At 30.3% G+C, this 16,432-nt stretch overlaps 1 protein-coding gene and 1 long non-coding RNA gene across 9 annotated transcripts in view; one reads left to right on the top strand and one right to left on the bottom strand.

The window, feature by feature from the left end:
• The window catches only part of LOC129919486 (protein dead ringer), a 65,740-nt gene that overhangs the window by 36,720 nt on the left and 12,588 nt on the right, over window positions 1-16,432 (bottom strand). For 4 of the 6 annotated variants that reach the window (XM_056000414.1, XM_056000406.1, XM_056000397.1 and 1 more), the window contains exons 1-5: window positions 7,906-8,015; window positions 7,656-7,822; window positions 7,423-7,582; window positions 7,087-7,363; window positions 5,577-5,677 (exon numbers count right to left, since the gene is read on the bottom strand). In XM_056000414.1, the coding sequence (XP_055856389.1) occupies window positions 5,577-5,677; window positions 7,087-7,363; window positions 7,423-7,582; window positions 7,656-7,822; window positions 7,906-7,995 (795 nt within the window). In that variant the 5' untranslated portion in view covers window positions 7,996-8,015. Of the gene's footprint in view, window positions 1-5,576; window positions 5,678-7,086; window positions 7,364-7,422; window positions 7,583-7,655; window positions 7,823-7,905; window positions 8,016-16,432 lie in introns of those variants that run through there. The other 2 variants (XM_056000381.1, XM_056000390.1) reach the window with 1 other exon arrangement.
• LOC129919517 (uncharacterized) lies at window positions 6,418-8,428 on the top strand. Of its 3 annotated transcripts, none has more exons than XR_008773085.1 (5): window positions 6,418-6,496; window positions 6,556-6,775; window positions 6,855-7,003; window positions 7,056-7,347; window positions 7,471-7,584. It is a non-coding gene; the product is annotated as an uncharacterized LOC129919517 (long non-coding RNA). The 3 variants fall into 3 exon arrangements; XR_008773084.1 differs by having other exon boundaries at window positions 6,597-6,775; XR_008773086.1 differs by adding an exon at window positions 8,027-8,428 and having other exon boundaries at window positions 6,424-6,775; window positions 7,471-7,970.

Here is a 16,432-nt window from a genome sequence, read left to right on the forward strand (position 1 = left end):
TTGTAGTAGTAGAAAAACAAAATTTAGCGATTTTACACCTTTTCGTTGCACCGGATCGTAAATACCCCTATATACATTCCGGAAAATTGTACCTGAGCATATTTTACTAAAAAATTATTTTTTAAAGTTTTCTTGTTTCCAGTTTAGAAACTAAAAACAAAAAACGAATTTCAAACTATCAAATGAATAGGTAACAAAAGTATGCAATTCTGTTTAAGAAACATGAGAAAGTTTGAAATCTTGTTATTTCTAAACGGTTTATGATCCCAGGAAACTTTAAATGATAGTTTAAATTTTATCCATTGTTCATTAAAAAAAAAGAACTGGAAGTTTAAATAAATAGAACAAGGCTTTTCGACAGGTGGATCTAAATAAAACTGCATTTTCAATAAAAATGAAAACTTGAAATGAATTTAAAATAAATCACCTCCCCATAAAGGTTTGAAAAATCTTTCAGATATTTAAGAAAAACATTAAAATGATTAAGAAAACGAGCCAACAGAAAGCATAAACTGCTACAAAAACTCACAATCAATGAAAACACGAAATGCTTTACATTTTATAATACATTAAAAAATATTTTTTTTCAAAAAAAAAAAAATACAAAGTGAACACTGCCTTTTTTATAACGAACAAATTTTAATCAAGCGCCCAAATAAAATAAACATTATCTTTTTTTTTTTTGATAGTTATGAGGCATGCTTGATACACAACGTTTAAGTTTGGATCGAAAATTGGTCCTAATTTTGTTGCCAAATCCAGTAGCTGCAAATTCTTCTTGATGATGATCCATTAAAAAGGTATATAATTTGTGGCACAAACACGATAATCATATGAAACACATCAAATCCCCCAAATAAAATATAAAAAAAACCCTTTGCTAACCAAACACATAACACTTTTTGTGGTTGCATGCAACACGATAAACACGCAAAGCAATTTGTTTTAATCCAGTTTTAGGTATCAAATATTATTACCTCATGAACTTGATCTTCCGTTAGTAACATTTCTGTTTATTTTTTTTATTTCCTTAACTTTAAAATAATAAATTAAATAGTTTTTAATTAATTTTTTGATAAATTATTAAATTAAAAAAAAAAATTAATTAAACTATATCAAACACGCACGTAATTCACAACCAGTGCGCGATCAGAAACGATCTTTCGATATCAAGAACCGTTAATAAACTAAAAATAGAAAAACCAATCAATGCATAATCTATATAGAAAAAGTGACAAAAAATAAAATAGATATTCAAACTACAACCCCCAGAGCTAGGTATTTGTGTTTGTTTGCATTTGTATTGGTTTTGAAAAATAGTGTTTTACGTACATCAGGGATTAAAATAAAGCCGCATATAAGCAACCAACGTGTTTGGTTCTACATACAAGGACAATCATAATCCCATATAGTGTAATTGTCCCTTCTCGAATACACATATTCTAAATAGGGCTTATAAAACAGATACAGATTATTTACGGCAGCAACAGCATGTAATTTGATCCTTTCCAGGAAGGCTATAGGGACGACAATATAAAAACAACAACGACTATACGATTGCAAGCAAGACCAGGTCAGGAAACAAGCGACCGGCCTTTCCGGGAGTTCGTTTGTGCCTCTTAATTCAAATTCATGAGGGATAATAAATGATATTTTATATATAATATAATACGCGACAGTGACATTAGATGAAATAAACATTTTTTATCTCTTTCACACTTGTATTATAAATCAATGACAAAGAATTTAGAAAAATAGGTTGTTTTTTTTATGGACATGGAAGGATGTTGATTTCGGTAATTTCGGATGCAGGGTTGTTTGTGCAAGGATAAAGGACATCATTTTTATTGGGTAGGCTTAATGTCGCTTGTGAAGGGCAAGTACTTGAAAAAAAAAAGAAATTTTATATTGTTGTGCCATGGAAGACATATTTTCTTACAGCCATTCATTCTAATATGTAAATCCTGTATATAAAAACAGTTGTCATTAAATAATAAATAATTTTGTCCTTAATGATGAAATGAATTATATTAATTTCACTAGAATTCGATTGGTTGGTGAAAGCAATGGCCGATACGTTGGAAAATTGTTCTTTTTATATTTGAGAATAGCATAGGTACGACTTTAATTAAAAAAAAATATTTTAGTGATTTTAATTTTGTATTTAATTTAATTTGATCAATATTGTACAACATGACAAATTTGAATTTCGTCACTTTTCAGTTTTTTTGTCGTAAACAAAACTGGTTCCACATAAATCATTGACCAACAAAAATCGTAATAATAACGACATGAATCTAAATTCAAACACTAAGCCATTACCATGTCATGCCCCAAATTCCTTATTTCCTACCTTGAGTCAATAATATTTTATAGGTTAATTAGGTCCTCTACAAATTACAAATCACTAAACGCCATTTTACCCTCACAAATTTAGGTGTATGTACGCTTTGACTCACTATATTTTCAATCTTGAATCAATTCACCAAAGTAGTTAATGGCTCATTGTATAGATTAGTTTTAATGTCTACCAATTTTTTTACTGGCGATTTTGTGTTGTAATGAGCCACAAACGTTTTGTGAAATCAAAACCGAACCAACATCTTTTCAAGATGGCGGTTCTTCCTTGCCGGTGGAATGTCATCCCAGAAAAAATGAAAACAGTAGCGGACTTAATAGACATCCTTGTTTGACTCCAGTTGCCGTTTAAAACCAATTTGACCATTTGTAGCTATCCCTTACTGAAACGTTTCAGTATTGTTAGAATTTAAGAGGAGATTTCAAGGCAACTTAGCTTTTATAAAAGAGAATTTCTCTCGATTCTCTCGATAATGTGTACACAATTTCTTTTCTTTCCACCAATAAAACTACCTAATTTTTTATTCCAACTCACTAACATTACAGACTTTTTCTCCTGTGATATTTTTGTCCTATTTTTTTTTAGTATGAAATCGAAGGAAATGTGCACACTACTACGCAACGGTTTGGTATCACTATCGGTCCAAAAAAAATGTTATATACTAGAAGTTTGCTTTAAACTTAAGAATTTACTATCAGCACAAATACTTAATCGCTAAATTTCTTTCATAAGTACAGCAAAAACTTTAAAAACTAGTTCTAAATAAAGTTTTCGTCCAATTTGCTGAAGCATTTATGATCAATAGCATAGTAATTTGATTTCATCGAACTTGCTTGAAAGTTGATTTTATCTTTGATGCATAAAGTCAAGACGCGTAGCGCCATCATGCTGAACCACACATTCATGTCATTCAATTGGCATACAAAAACTCATTAATCATAGTGATATTAAAAGTTGTTTGTCAGATTTTACAATTGGATATACTAGGGCCATAATTTTGGAACCAAATTTCATTCATTGAAAGTGCAATTGTTTTAGCTTAAAATTAAAAATTTCGGCACCTTTTTAAAAACAGTGTTTAATGTAGACAAGAACCTCATAAAACATTTTTTCTTTAAAGTTATATCTAAAAAATTGACCTCATAAGTCAACATGCAAATACATATTTCGAATGAGAAAGAAACATTAACCATTTTGGGGCGCCATCTAGCTTCAAAATAAAAATCTTAAAAAATTAGTGGATTTTTTTTTATTATTTTGAAGTATAGGAAGTTTAGAAACTTGATTTTCGAAAAACCCTTAAACAACGTATGCCCTAATGTACAGGTTACCAATTTGACTCATTTTGGGCTAACCAATGGAATCAATCTTAAATTTTATTTAGCAAAGCGAAATAATGTAATCTAACTCAAATCATAAGAATTTGGCTAGGTATCTATAAGTGATCGTTTTTGAGAGCTTTCACAGTGTTCCATATTGTTAAATCTAACAAAAAAAATCACATTTACCACACAACACCTTATTTTACATTATTTTAAGGTGCTCGTTTCTTTTCACCCAAGCAATAAAGTCATAAACCACAGTAGATATTTGAATTTCTACGAATCCTATTTGCATACATCTACTAGGCAGATTATAAGATTACCACGGTTGGTCAAACCTCCCGAGAGCTCTCGGACGGCCAAATAAAAGAACACACAAGTAACTCACCGCACAGCGTCTTTGCAATAAATCAATCCAAAAACATGTAAAAACCAAGAAGGAGATCTAATCCGTTTAAAAATAAAATCCCAATTCAAAAATTGTACCCTTTAGGTTTCATTGTATTGACAAGAAATAGATAGCTCACCTGCAGCAATAAGTTGGTATTCTTGAACAATTTCTCTTTCTTTTGTTTTTATTTTGTATAATAGATTTTCATTTTGTACGGACAAACACCCCCCGAAAGAAAATTAATCCCTAATTCATGCATTACTTCGTAAGATTTCATTAAAACTTTATGGATTGAGTAGCTGCTAGGATTCCCATGAAAATTCTTTTATATACTTTTTTAATACTCCTCCGCAAATTAAATGCCCGTCGTAGACAACAGACACTCGTTTATCTCTTAAAGTGATAAATATATCCCAAAGGACGAAGACGGCTAAAATGTACATATATACAAGTCTCCTTTCACGTATATCGCCCAGGTGATAATTTCATTAGACCCAGGCAAACACACACAAATTTCTCTCGTTGGCAGATAATCACGTTGCACTGTTTTTATGCATCAATTTTGTTGTTCACCATTTTAATTAGTTGCAATTAAAAACAGGAGAACTTTATATAGCATCAACAAGTGTTATCTCTGTAGAAAAAAAAAAAAAAAAAAACAGATTTTTCAAAAATTAACACTTTGTCTTCATTAAACAACGTGCTGTACCCTGACTTGGACGACTATAGGTTTTTGGTATTGGTATGCCCAGTCATCATAACACCATGGGACAGATGGTTTTGGCTGAAAAATTCTCAACGCCACAATATACCTACAACTAACATATGAACGAATAAAAGATGATCCTTTAGTTTATAGGTGTGAGCGAGTCAGCGAGTGAAAATGCACTTGAAAAGGACGTTAAAAATTAGTCTCGGTTCTAAATTTAGAAAATTGCCATCGAAACATAAAGATCAATCGACACATTAATTTATTGGGAAGAAGGCACATGTGCTTCGTACGAAACAATTCATGGCGGGCGGGAAGAGGACAAGAAAACTCACTAGGCTAAGAGTATATTGATTCATTATCACATGTGGTATCCTTAATTTGTAACAGAATGGCGACATTTACAACGTTCTTGCATTAACTTTGCATTTTTACATGGTGTAAGTAGGTTTATTGTTTTATTTTTTTTTTGTATTAAAAGATTATTTCCAAGAATTGCCTCGGAATATAGACAAATTATTATTAATTTTGAAAATATACATTTTCATATGATGCCTGTCTTCAAGGTTAAGGGCGGATGAAATGTATGCGTTTAATTATTCTCCTTGTCATTTAACATTTATTTCTTAAAAAAGAAGGCCGTATCCGTAATATTTGACACTATAAGTCAGACAAAGGATAACGTCCATATTTTGGAGTACTGCCATCAAATTAAAAAATTGTACTTTTTGTACTAAAATGTGACTTACTTGCTGCTAAAAAAAAAAACTTTAAACAACAAAAATAACAACTTACCTGTCGAACTTGTTTGTACTGTTCTTCAAAACTCCAACCGTTGTTTTGTTGTGAGGAGTTGGATGTTTCGCTGGACGTTGATGAGTTAGACGCTGGATTAACTAAATATGAAAAATATTAATAAAAACAAAAATCATTAGTTTTATTAAAACAATCAGTATTTTTGGGTAACAATAGCCCTGTTCCATTGGAGGTGGTAGTACTGTCATCTACTCATACTCTTCTTCCCGAGTAGATACAATTTGTATTGAATTCGTTGAATGTGCGTTTCATCGAAAATCGCTAGTAAATTACTAGTAGTATTTAGCCACCTCCCAAAGGAACAGGGCCAATAAAACAATATTAAGTTGAAAGTGTTTTCTTTCATCTAAGTAAATAATATATTTTTAACAAAAAACACAAACCGAATTCCTACTCATGGATGCCGTAGTCAAAATTGGACTAAAATGAAATGGGACTACACTGAAAGCACCAGCTTTCAAATTAAAAATAATCATCAAAATCGGTTCACCCAGTCAAATGGACTCAAGAAACTTCTTATCAAGAAAGTATCATTAAACTGACAAAGTGTCGACTGATGAACTAACAAAAAACATATTTACCATGGAAATCGTCGGTCGCGATTCTCAAAATAACTTCTAAAACTTTCAAAAACTATTTCTTGCCCGAGAAAAAATTAAAAAGCAGGTGTTTTAAATAATCGACGTGAAAAAACACGTTTTAAGACCCCTCAAGGGTTTTTTCAAGGGTTTATTTTTAGAAATAATTTTTTAATGTAATTGCTGTACATTATTTCGCCTCTGCTATCGAAGTCAGTCATGATCTAAAGTTTTCTAGCCCGACTTTACAAATTTTCTCTGTCATTTCAGAAGCTATCATATTCACTCAATGCTTTTTATTTTCGAAAGCACACTCTGCAGGTATTATTATCATATGCATTTTTCTAAGAATCAACAATTTTGTCGTTGATTTATTGAAGAACTCAGGAGCAACTTGATAAATTAAATCTACAAACATTAGCATTTCGGGATGGTCTCTCATCGACTCCAAAATATAATACTAGGACCAAAGGGCCCAATGGGACGATTTGTGAGAACACAGGTCAAAAGGCTAGTCAACTAAATTCATTCATCAAAGAGATTATCCTTCACAAATACGAGGACCTATTATAGTCCGAAGTTTTGGCAAAAGTTTAAAAGGTGCCATAAATTATGACCGAAGTCATCACTTCTAACGAAAGTCACTTAATATAATTTTTTAACTATAACAAATAAACAGAATTTGGGTTCTGAACCAAAGTGAGCTGACAAGTGATCAAAATTCTAAATATTTGTTTTAGGAGTTGACCCCGAAGACCAACTAGGAACTTAATAGGACAGTTTTATTTACAAAAACTATTGAACGAAATTGTTTCGATGCATAAATTGGTATGTATTCTAACACTAAAATCTATAGTTATTTAAAAATATAAAAATATAGGGTTCGAGAAGCAAAAATTGCAAATACCTACCGTCTTTTGTGCTTGGTGCTGAGGGTGATGTAAAAGAGAAACCATTTGACATCGATTGGGAACTAGTTTGTGAGAGCGACTGTTGTGAATGTTGCTGCTGCTGCTGGTGCGTTGATGGTAGCAGATTTTGCTGCTGTGGCTGCGGCGAATGCTGCGATAAATTCTGCGGGGAGTGATTGAATGTGTTGTGTGAAGTTGGCGGGATTGTGAATGCCGTATTAATAGGTGTTGGAATGACATTTGAACCGAAATTACTATGTGGTGGGTACTCTTGATCCTGATTTTATTTTTCAAATTATTAAAAAATTACTTCCAAAAACATACTATCCAACTTACCATTAGACCCACTTTCATATCACGAACTTGCATTTTTAATTTCTCCAGCACATCGTTATGCTGTTGCTGTAGGTTTGGTATGCTATGCAGACCACCCATGCTCATAAAGTTTCCTAACGCCCCCAATGGATGATTCGCACCAAACTGACCATGATGATGACTAGACACAAAGTAAAAGACTTGATGTATTATGAATCATTTTTTTAATACAACAACTAGATAACTATACGTACCTCATTGGAATTTCTGAATTGTGTTGTTCGGGACTCCTGCCTCCACCACCAAGTCCTACATAGTCCATGGCCATTCCATTGACCATTGAGGAGTTTAATCGGCTGGTGTTTTCGTCATCCATTGATTCACAGTCTCTCATGTCGTCCTCTGAGTGTTCGTCGTTGGACTGCAATGGGATAAGGAAAGAAGAGAAAAATATTAAAACACATGCGGAATCTATGTTGAATGATTGCTTCGATTTATTGGTACATTTATTGGAACAAGCTGGTCTATAATTTCGATTGCATTTGGAGCAACAACATCGTCGGCGTCCGGTGCGCTGATCAACTTGACTTTCATATTCGTTGTTGTCAACGTTTGTTTTTTTTAGATCACGCAGTTTAATTCTTTCGTACAACATGAAAACGCGTGCTGCGACTCAATCGAATGTCATTTGTTTACAATTCAGATTGGTAACGCCTTGGCTGCCTTTGCGAAAAAAGGAAATATGGTTTAGTATTAGCAAGTAGCGTATTTTTATGTCCCGGTGATGCACTTTAATCAAAGAAATGTAACGTGACAAAGGAACGAATGAATACATCAAGAATAAAACAAAAACAAAAAAATTACAGCAATTCGACACAGAACATGATATTGAATGTTATATAAAAAAAAAAAACTTTTATTTCTTCTTGCTTGATTAATTTATCGTTTACAAGGCAAACTCAAGGTTCAATATCAGTTCATGCAATTGGGTTCGTTCACAAATGAAGTTTATTAGAAATTTTAGTTTATGTTGGAAAATGGTTGGAATGTATTAATCTATGAAGATTATACAGGCTGTCCCAAAAGTAATAATCCAAACGAAATTATGTTGAGTAATCAACTTAAGAGCTCTAAAAATTTGGAAACTTGTTCGAGATAGAAAATATTTTGAATTTTTTGGGAACAAAACTAATGAAAGGTAGGTTCATGTCACATACATATGTATAACGAAAATAGAAAAGCTTCTTTTTTCCAAAACAATTTAAAAGAGTTTGATACAAAATTTTGCGAATAAGGCGGAATTTTTGTGATAAAAAAAAGTGATATTCTCTTTAAAACTGCATTTTTTAGCAGGGTTATTCAAGGTTCCGCAGCAAAATGAAAAATTGAAAAAAACTTAAGATTTGTTGTAGTCACGGTCACGGCATATGAAAGACCGTCACAGGGTGACCATTTTTTCAATTTTTTTTTTCGAATGCACATAACTCACAAAATATACGGCTACGATTTTTTATATTTTTTCTGATAACTGCCCCCTACTCTATTTACCATTTTCGTTGCGACGTTGACTTTTGGGACACCCTGTATAATATTGTTTTTTTTTTTACGACTAAAAATACCTTTTTCTACTTCGTTTTGTGTTCAAAATCAACGGTTTTTACCTGTTTTCGTGGTTAACCCTTTGTAGGCACACCTCTTTTTTGCGAATTTGGTTTATACTTTTTTATGGCGCTAGAACTTTTTTCGGTCTCACTATTTTATGGAGAATCATATATGAAATTGATGTAGAATTTTCCGAGGAATTCGAATACTGTATTCCAAAGTCAAAAAAAATGTATTTTCACCCTTATAAAGACACTTTTCTTTGACCAATTTTCATTTTTGTCCTGCCAAATTCGCACCTGTGTGCCGACAGAGGGTTAAACTGAAAAACATTTACCAATGTTAAGATCACTTTGAAAATGCCAACTACTATAACTTAGTTACATGAATAGATACATCAAAGCCAAAAGGAGGGGTGTGTATTTGATCGGTTTCTAAATTTTCTTTTTGTAGTTTGACAAGTGAAACATTGTTGGAACTTGGCTCGTCCCCTGGTTATAGGCTATGTGGCGTCCTTTAGAGGCAAAAGTCAATAAATACAAAATGTTTTATTTTAGTATACAATATAATAAGCTTTGCAACAAAAATTATCACGAACTTATTATAACCTCAAAAGTATTTATGAATAAAAATCAGAAATCACAAACAATTGCATTTCATACTTTTTTTAGGGTGATTTTAGAGTAGCCGGGTTTTATTTTTTAAACTTATTATTTATTACATTCAAGTGCAACTAAATCGAAAATGTGCAAGTTTTATCATAGTTTAGCTGAGAAACATATCTTCGAACACAGTGAAAAATGATTCGAATGCAAATCATTAGCCTCTTTTTGTTCAAAAATAAGAAGGTCTTAACATTTTGTTTTGAATTGATTTTAAAAAACTATTTCCTTTCACTTTTCAGAGCAATTTGCACATGTACCATCTGTGACATTTATTAATAATAATTTATATTATGTACATTAGGGTGGGTCAAAAACATCGAAAATTTTTTTTTTGATTTGGTACTTCGAAAAATCGATTGCTAGATCCCTCTAGAATATACACACCAAATATGAGCTCTTTATATTAATGGGAAGGTCCTCCGCTTTGCAATTTTCCATTTTTACATCAAGCTTCTACTAAAAAAAAATAATTTTTTTATTAATTGACTTTTTAGCAAATTTCTTTTCATATTCTTGTAGGAAATTGAACGCTCTACAAAAGAGGCCTTATACACTTTTTTCGTTTATCTAACCGTTGAATAGATATTTGAGGTCCAAAAATCGAGAAAATCTTTAAAAATTCGTTTTTTGTTCTTAATTTTGTAACAAATTGAAAAATTATAATGATCAAACGCGCAAGACATATTCTTGTTGAAAATTGATTGCTTCACAAAAAAAGTCTTATTAACTTTTTTCATTAATCTAACCATTCTAAAGATATTCGAGGTCAAAGTTAAAAAAAAATATAAAAACATTTTATATTTTTAAAAAATTTCTAATTCACTGAAACTTCATTATTTTCAAATTAGCAAGATATATTCTTGTAGGGGCTTAAACGTTCTACAAAAAATTCCTTGGAATGAAATTGATTGCTTTAACCGTTTAGAAGATATTCGTATCCAAACCAATGCTCACTGATTTCAATAGTTTTCTTATGACCCGTATGCATTGCGATTTGGATACGAATATCTTCTAAACGGTTAAAGCAATCAATTTCATTCCAAGGAATTTTTTGTAAAACGTTTAAGCCCCTACAAGAATATATCTTGCTAATTTGAAAATAATGAAGTTTCAGTGAATTAGAAATTTTTTTAAAATATAAAATGTTTTTATATTTTTTTTTAACTTTGACCTCGAATATCTTTAGAATGGTTAGATTAATGAAAAAAGTTAATAAGACTTTTTTTGTGGAGCAATCAATTTTCAAGAAGAATATGTCTAGCGCGTTTGATCATTATAATTTTTCAATTTGTTACAAAATTAAGAACAAAAAACGAATTTTTAAAGATTTTCTCGATTTTTGGACCTCAAATATCTATTCAACGGTTAGATAAACGAAAAAAGTGTATAAGGCCTTTTTTGTAGAGCGTTCAATTTCCTACTAGAATATGAAAAGAAATTTGCTAAAAAGTCAATTAATAAAAAAATTATTTTTTTTTAGTAGAAGCTTGATGTAAAAATGGAAAATTGCAAAGCGGAGGACCTTCCCATTAATATAAAGAGCTCATATTTGGTGTGTATATTCTAGAGGGGTCTAGCAATCGATTTTTCGGAGTACCAAATCAAAAAAAAGAATTTCGATTTTTTTGACCCACCCTAATGTACATGTCAGTATCATTTTTTTTTTTAAATAAATAAAAAATACAAAATTGGAATTAACCCGTGACAGAACCAAAAAACACCGTTTAATTGTAAACATTTGTATGTATTTATAATTAATTTGGCAGTTTTTCTTTAATTAATTAATTAATTCTATGCTAATTTTGCACATGTATACGTAGAATTTGAAAGGGAAACAATACATTCATTTTAAAAGTGTCCCACCCGTGACGTGGGAATTCACCATAATAGTATATTTAAATTTTTATCAAGGACAAATAGAAACCGAGATATTTGACAAAAGATAAAATTCAAGATGCTGGCCAAAATAATATTTCGTAAGCGGCAAAAATAAGAATTTTGGTTTTCGAACAATTACACTGTGTTACAAAATAAAAATCATGTCAATTACTTTGGAAATGACCTAGCAGAGGTTGTAGGTATTACTGAATACATCATATTTCGGCACTTGAAATTTTTCGTAGACCCTCAAAATTTCAAGTGATCGTCAAAAAACCGTTTTTCAATGTTTTCAACGATTTTTTACTCAGTCATTTTTCGGTCAATTTCAGATTTTTTTTACAGTTCTAAACAGAGGAGTACCTTCTTCTTGTTCTTTTTAAAAATATTTTTTTACTATGCTCAATCACCAAATTGGATCTCAAAGTACAAACATTTTTCACCGTTTTTTAGAGTTCGGAGACCGTTTTAAGCTACATTTTGTGTTTTGGTAATTTTTTTTTATAAACAGTTTTATTGTTTTTTATTGTTTAGAACTGTAAAAAAAAACTCAGTACTACCTACAACCTCTGCTAGGTCATTTCCAAAGTAATTGACATGATTTTTATTTTGTAACACAGTGTTATCTGTTGTATGAAAAGCAAAAATTGTGGGTGGTAAAAACTACAGGGTTAGATTCTAAATGCCACTGACATTATTCATTACTTAAATTATGTGATGAGAAATTATTTATTTATTTGAAAATTAAATAAAGATATTAAAATATGTATCGCAGCTTTAAAATAACCATCTTTATGAATTAATTTAATTTTTTGTTTATAGTTCGTAAGTAAAACTGTCCTAAATAACACACTTTACCAAAAGTACAATTAATCATCTACTAGTATCTACGGATATGGTATGTTTGTGGTATTAAAAGTCGTAAAAAATATGTTGCATACAAAAACAACAAAATTAAAAAATGATAAGAAACCGATAAATGCATGTATGTAGGTATTTGAATATAATTAGTTTTTAATGTTTACAAAGTGAATTTCCGATACTTATTTGAATATATTATTGCGATTGTAATATTGTGTAATAAAGTAAAGTGAATATTGTACCTTCATATGTATTTGTCTTATAAAAAGTTCTTATATTATTATTTTAATGTTTTCATGACAGTACTGATTTATGAGTGTTGTCGCATTAATTCCGTTTATTAAGGTACCTACCTATAGCTGACGTATTGCAATTGAAAATAAAAATATACAAAAAAAAAACTGTATCCACAGTTCACGGAATAATATTAACAAATGAAATAAATTTATTTCTTATCTTTGCAATTAACCTTTACTGATGACTCTATAGACGATATACCTGAATGCATTAAATTGCTTTATTTTCATGCACGTCTTCGAAATCAAATTGATTTGTTAAACTTAATTAATATACAAAAAGGAAGGTGAGACATTAAAAACGTTTTAACCTTCGATAAATTAAAAGAAAATACATAGATATCATTTTTAATTGAAATTATAGTTCAACTTTGAATAAGTACGTTTTATATTTTTTCAATTTGTTAGGGATAATTTGAAACATATACATGGAATCTGAGATTTTTGCAGATTTGTTTTCCTTTTTAAGGTTATATTTAAAAGGACGTCTAGCGATAATATTTTTAAAGGTGCTATGGTTTGCTTAAAAAGTGTATAACACTACGAAATAACATCAATTTATTTTTATAGAATTTGAAATAAAGTGAATAAATGTAGAGGTTTAAGCTGTTGATTTTCGTAAGGGGAATTTGATTAGCAAAAAGTTGGGTTTGAGAAAATGTTATTAAAATTAAGAAAGCAATTGTTTGTATTCTATTCGATCTCAGTGTTGAAAAAAAATTTCAATTAAATAGAATAAATAATTCATGATTTTTTTGGGGGGAAATATCCGATATCATAAGATCCTTGATATCTATAAAAAAAAAAAACAATAGGGAAAGTCAGAAAAGGAGCGTTCCTCTCAACCTAGGCTAGCAAATAAAAAATGTACAGTTTCGTTAATTTTTCGGTTAAATGGTTTTTATTTGTTTGAACTTATAGCGTTTTCGTTTAGAAACTCTTAAAACTGTTCAGAACTAGCCGATTTGGAATGCCAAACGAACACTGAACGTAAAATATTACCCCACCGGTCAAAAGAAAAAAATTATTTGAACCCAAATTCACTTTTTTGACCCTTTGCAAAGGACTTTTTTTTATTTTTTTTTTTTTCACGAAAAAGTTACAAAATTCTTGAGAAAAAGTTTTGATATTTCTTAATTACACACCAAAACGAAAAAATAATGATTGTACTAATAAAATTGTATAAGGAATGTTTTGAGCTGGGAGTACAAATGTTAAAGTCCATTTTTTAGTTAAATAAACTAGATAAAAATGCCTTTAAAAACTAATGTGTTTTACCAAAAAGGCTTATTAAACTAGTATTTAAATTGAAAAAAGCAAATTTTTTGATGTTAATCATTCTCTTTCAGTGTTACCGTTATTTAATTTTGTAGCTCTAAGCTAAACCCTCACAAATACTGCATTTTTTTTAAACTAAATATTAACTTTTATACAGATACCTATTTAATTTTTGTTGTTGGTCGTAGTACTAATACATTAATTTTCGAATTATGATTATTGCAACAAAAAATAAAAAATAATTAATAGGTGCTTTCATGCTGAAACCACTAGGAAGCAAATAGGTCACTATTTATCTATTTCAATTTTTTTGTATTTTACTTCAGCAAGAAGAAACAATTTTTGTCCAAAAACCAAACAAATAAATTGCACGACTGGGGTCGCACGTACTTGCTCTTATGCTTAAAGTAACTATAATGTTAAAGCTATTTATTCAAGAAATTTAAAATTTGATATTTTGAAGAAATTTCATAAGTAGTATAAAAAAATTAAATCTGTTTTTATAACTAATTAAACTCCGTTTTAAATTATCTTAAAAAAAAAAACAAATATGCCATTTTATTTCTTGTATAAAAAGGTATTTTTAGAAAAAAATTTTCGAAAATTGTAGGAGCCGTTTTTTAAAAAAATAAATTTTTATATATAAAAATTTTTTAACATTTTTCAAAAAAAAAGTTGGTACCTATGCCATTTTGAAGAAATAATTAATTTACACATAAAAACTAAATTTCAAAATTTTTCATTGATCCGTTTTCAAAAAATTGATTTTTCAAACAAAAATTTTGAAATATTTTTTAAAAATCCAAAAATGCGTTTTTTGAAAATTTTCTAAAATTTTAATATTATCTTTACTTACACACTTTTGTATAAAAATTTTCATTTAAATCGGGTTAATGTTGTACGAGATATTCAGAAACGAAAAAAACCGTTCTATGACAGGTACCGTTAATAACGGTACAAAAAATATTTTTTTTATTTAAAAAGTTGGCTCTTATGTGTAGTACTAAACACAAAAATTTTAATCAAAATCGTTAGAGCCGTTTTTGAAAAAAATTAACTTTTCTATTTCCGTTATATGGCAGGTACCGTTAGTTTTGGTCATAAAAAAAAAAATTCAATTTCCCCTCTAGGGAATCACCAAAAACTGCTTACTACCAAGTTTGAAGAAAATCACTTCACTCGTTTAGGGTGCAGCTCCAGATAGAGACAGACACACAGACAGACAGACAGACACACAGACAGACAGACAGACAGAATTGCCGGACCCACTTTTTTGGCATTCTCCATCATCGTAATGTCATGTAAAATTGTTATCTCAAGTTCGATTTTTTTTACGAATCCTAAACTTGCCCTATAGTACCTATATCGCAAGTAAAAATATTTGAAGTGATCTTTACGTACGATTTGAAATTTAAATGTTTGTGTTTTCGATTCCGTCTTTCAATCTGGAATCGATTTTTTCTTCTTTTCAGAATCAGAAGCGTCATTTAGTGCCAAACAAATAGTTTCAGAATCAATCGGAGTAATTCCGGACAGTCCCGGACGACCAAACGAAAAAGCTATTATAATTAATTTGATGACGCTTGATAAATAAAAGAGACAAAGCAAAAACCATACAACAAATCGACACACGGATTAAAACAACAACATTTGAAGAAGCATGTGGGTAAAAATATTTTTCTATTTTATATATAGAAATAATGAAGATGCATTTCGTCTTGGTGGTCCAAAAATGTGTTTTCTTTTAACTAAAAAAAAAAAAAACAAAACAAAACAAAAGGACATAATTTCCTATTTTACTTAATTTCTAGGAATATGCTTAAATTTGAATTGACAATTCTCTTTAAAGAATAGCTGATAAACATGTGCCTTGCTTATGTTTGAGATTATTCTAAAGCATCTTGCGCCAAAAAACAAAAACTAAGTGTCATAGACCATATTACTGCTTTGGCAATTCAAAACAAAGGACCATGAAATATCCAGACAAAAATAATAATAATACCTACTTGTCTTATGCGCAAAAGAACCTTTTGGCAAATTTTCCCAGGAAGTAAGAAGTATTGATTTATTTTATGATCCTTTCATCATGAAAAACGAGCCGCACCGCGCCGCTGCTATCTTCGATGCGCCGACAAATATTCACTGCCATCAATGCGTGAAAACAAAATGAACGACTTTATTTGGGCTAATCTAAGGCGACATGTTTGAAACAGCAGCAGCTACAGCTACTACAAGAAGCAAGAAGAAAAACAGCAGCAGTTTATTCTAAACAAAAGTATATTTGCGTGAATAAATTAAATATCTCTAAATTGCAATGCAGGGAATTGTATGGAATGCAAGTAAAAGGCGGAGCTATCTTCGCTTAGAAGGTACCAGTTTATTCGCTTTGTTATCCGTTTAATTTTTTTCGTTCGCTTTTGTATCTGTTGCTACTTTTGAATAAAGTAATAA

This window comes from Episyrphus balteatus, chromosome 1 (genome assembly GCF_945859705.1).
Source record: "Episyrphus balteatus chromosome 1, idEpiBalt1.1, whole genome shotgun sequence".
Classification (NCBI taxonomy): Eukaryota; Metazoa; Arthropoda; class Insecta; order Diptera; family Syrphidae; genus Episyrphus; species Episyrphus balteatus.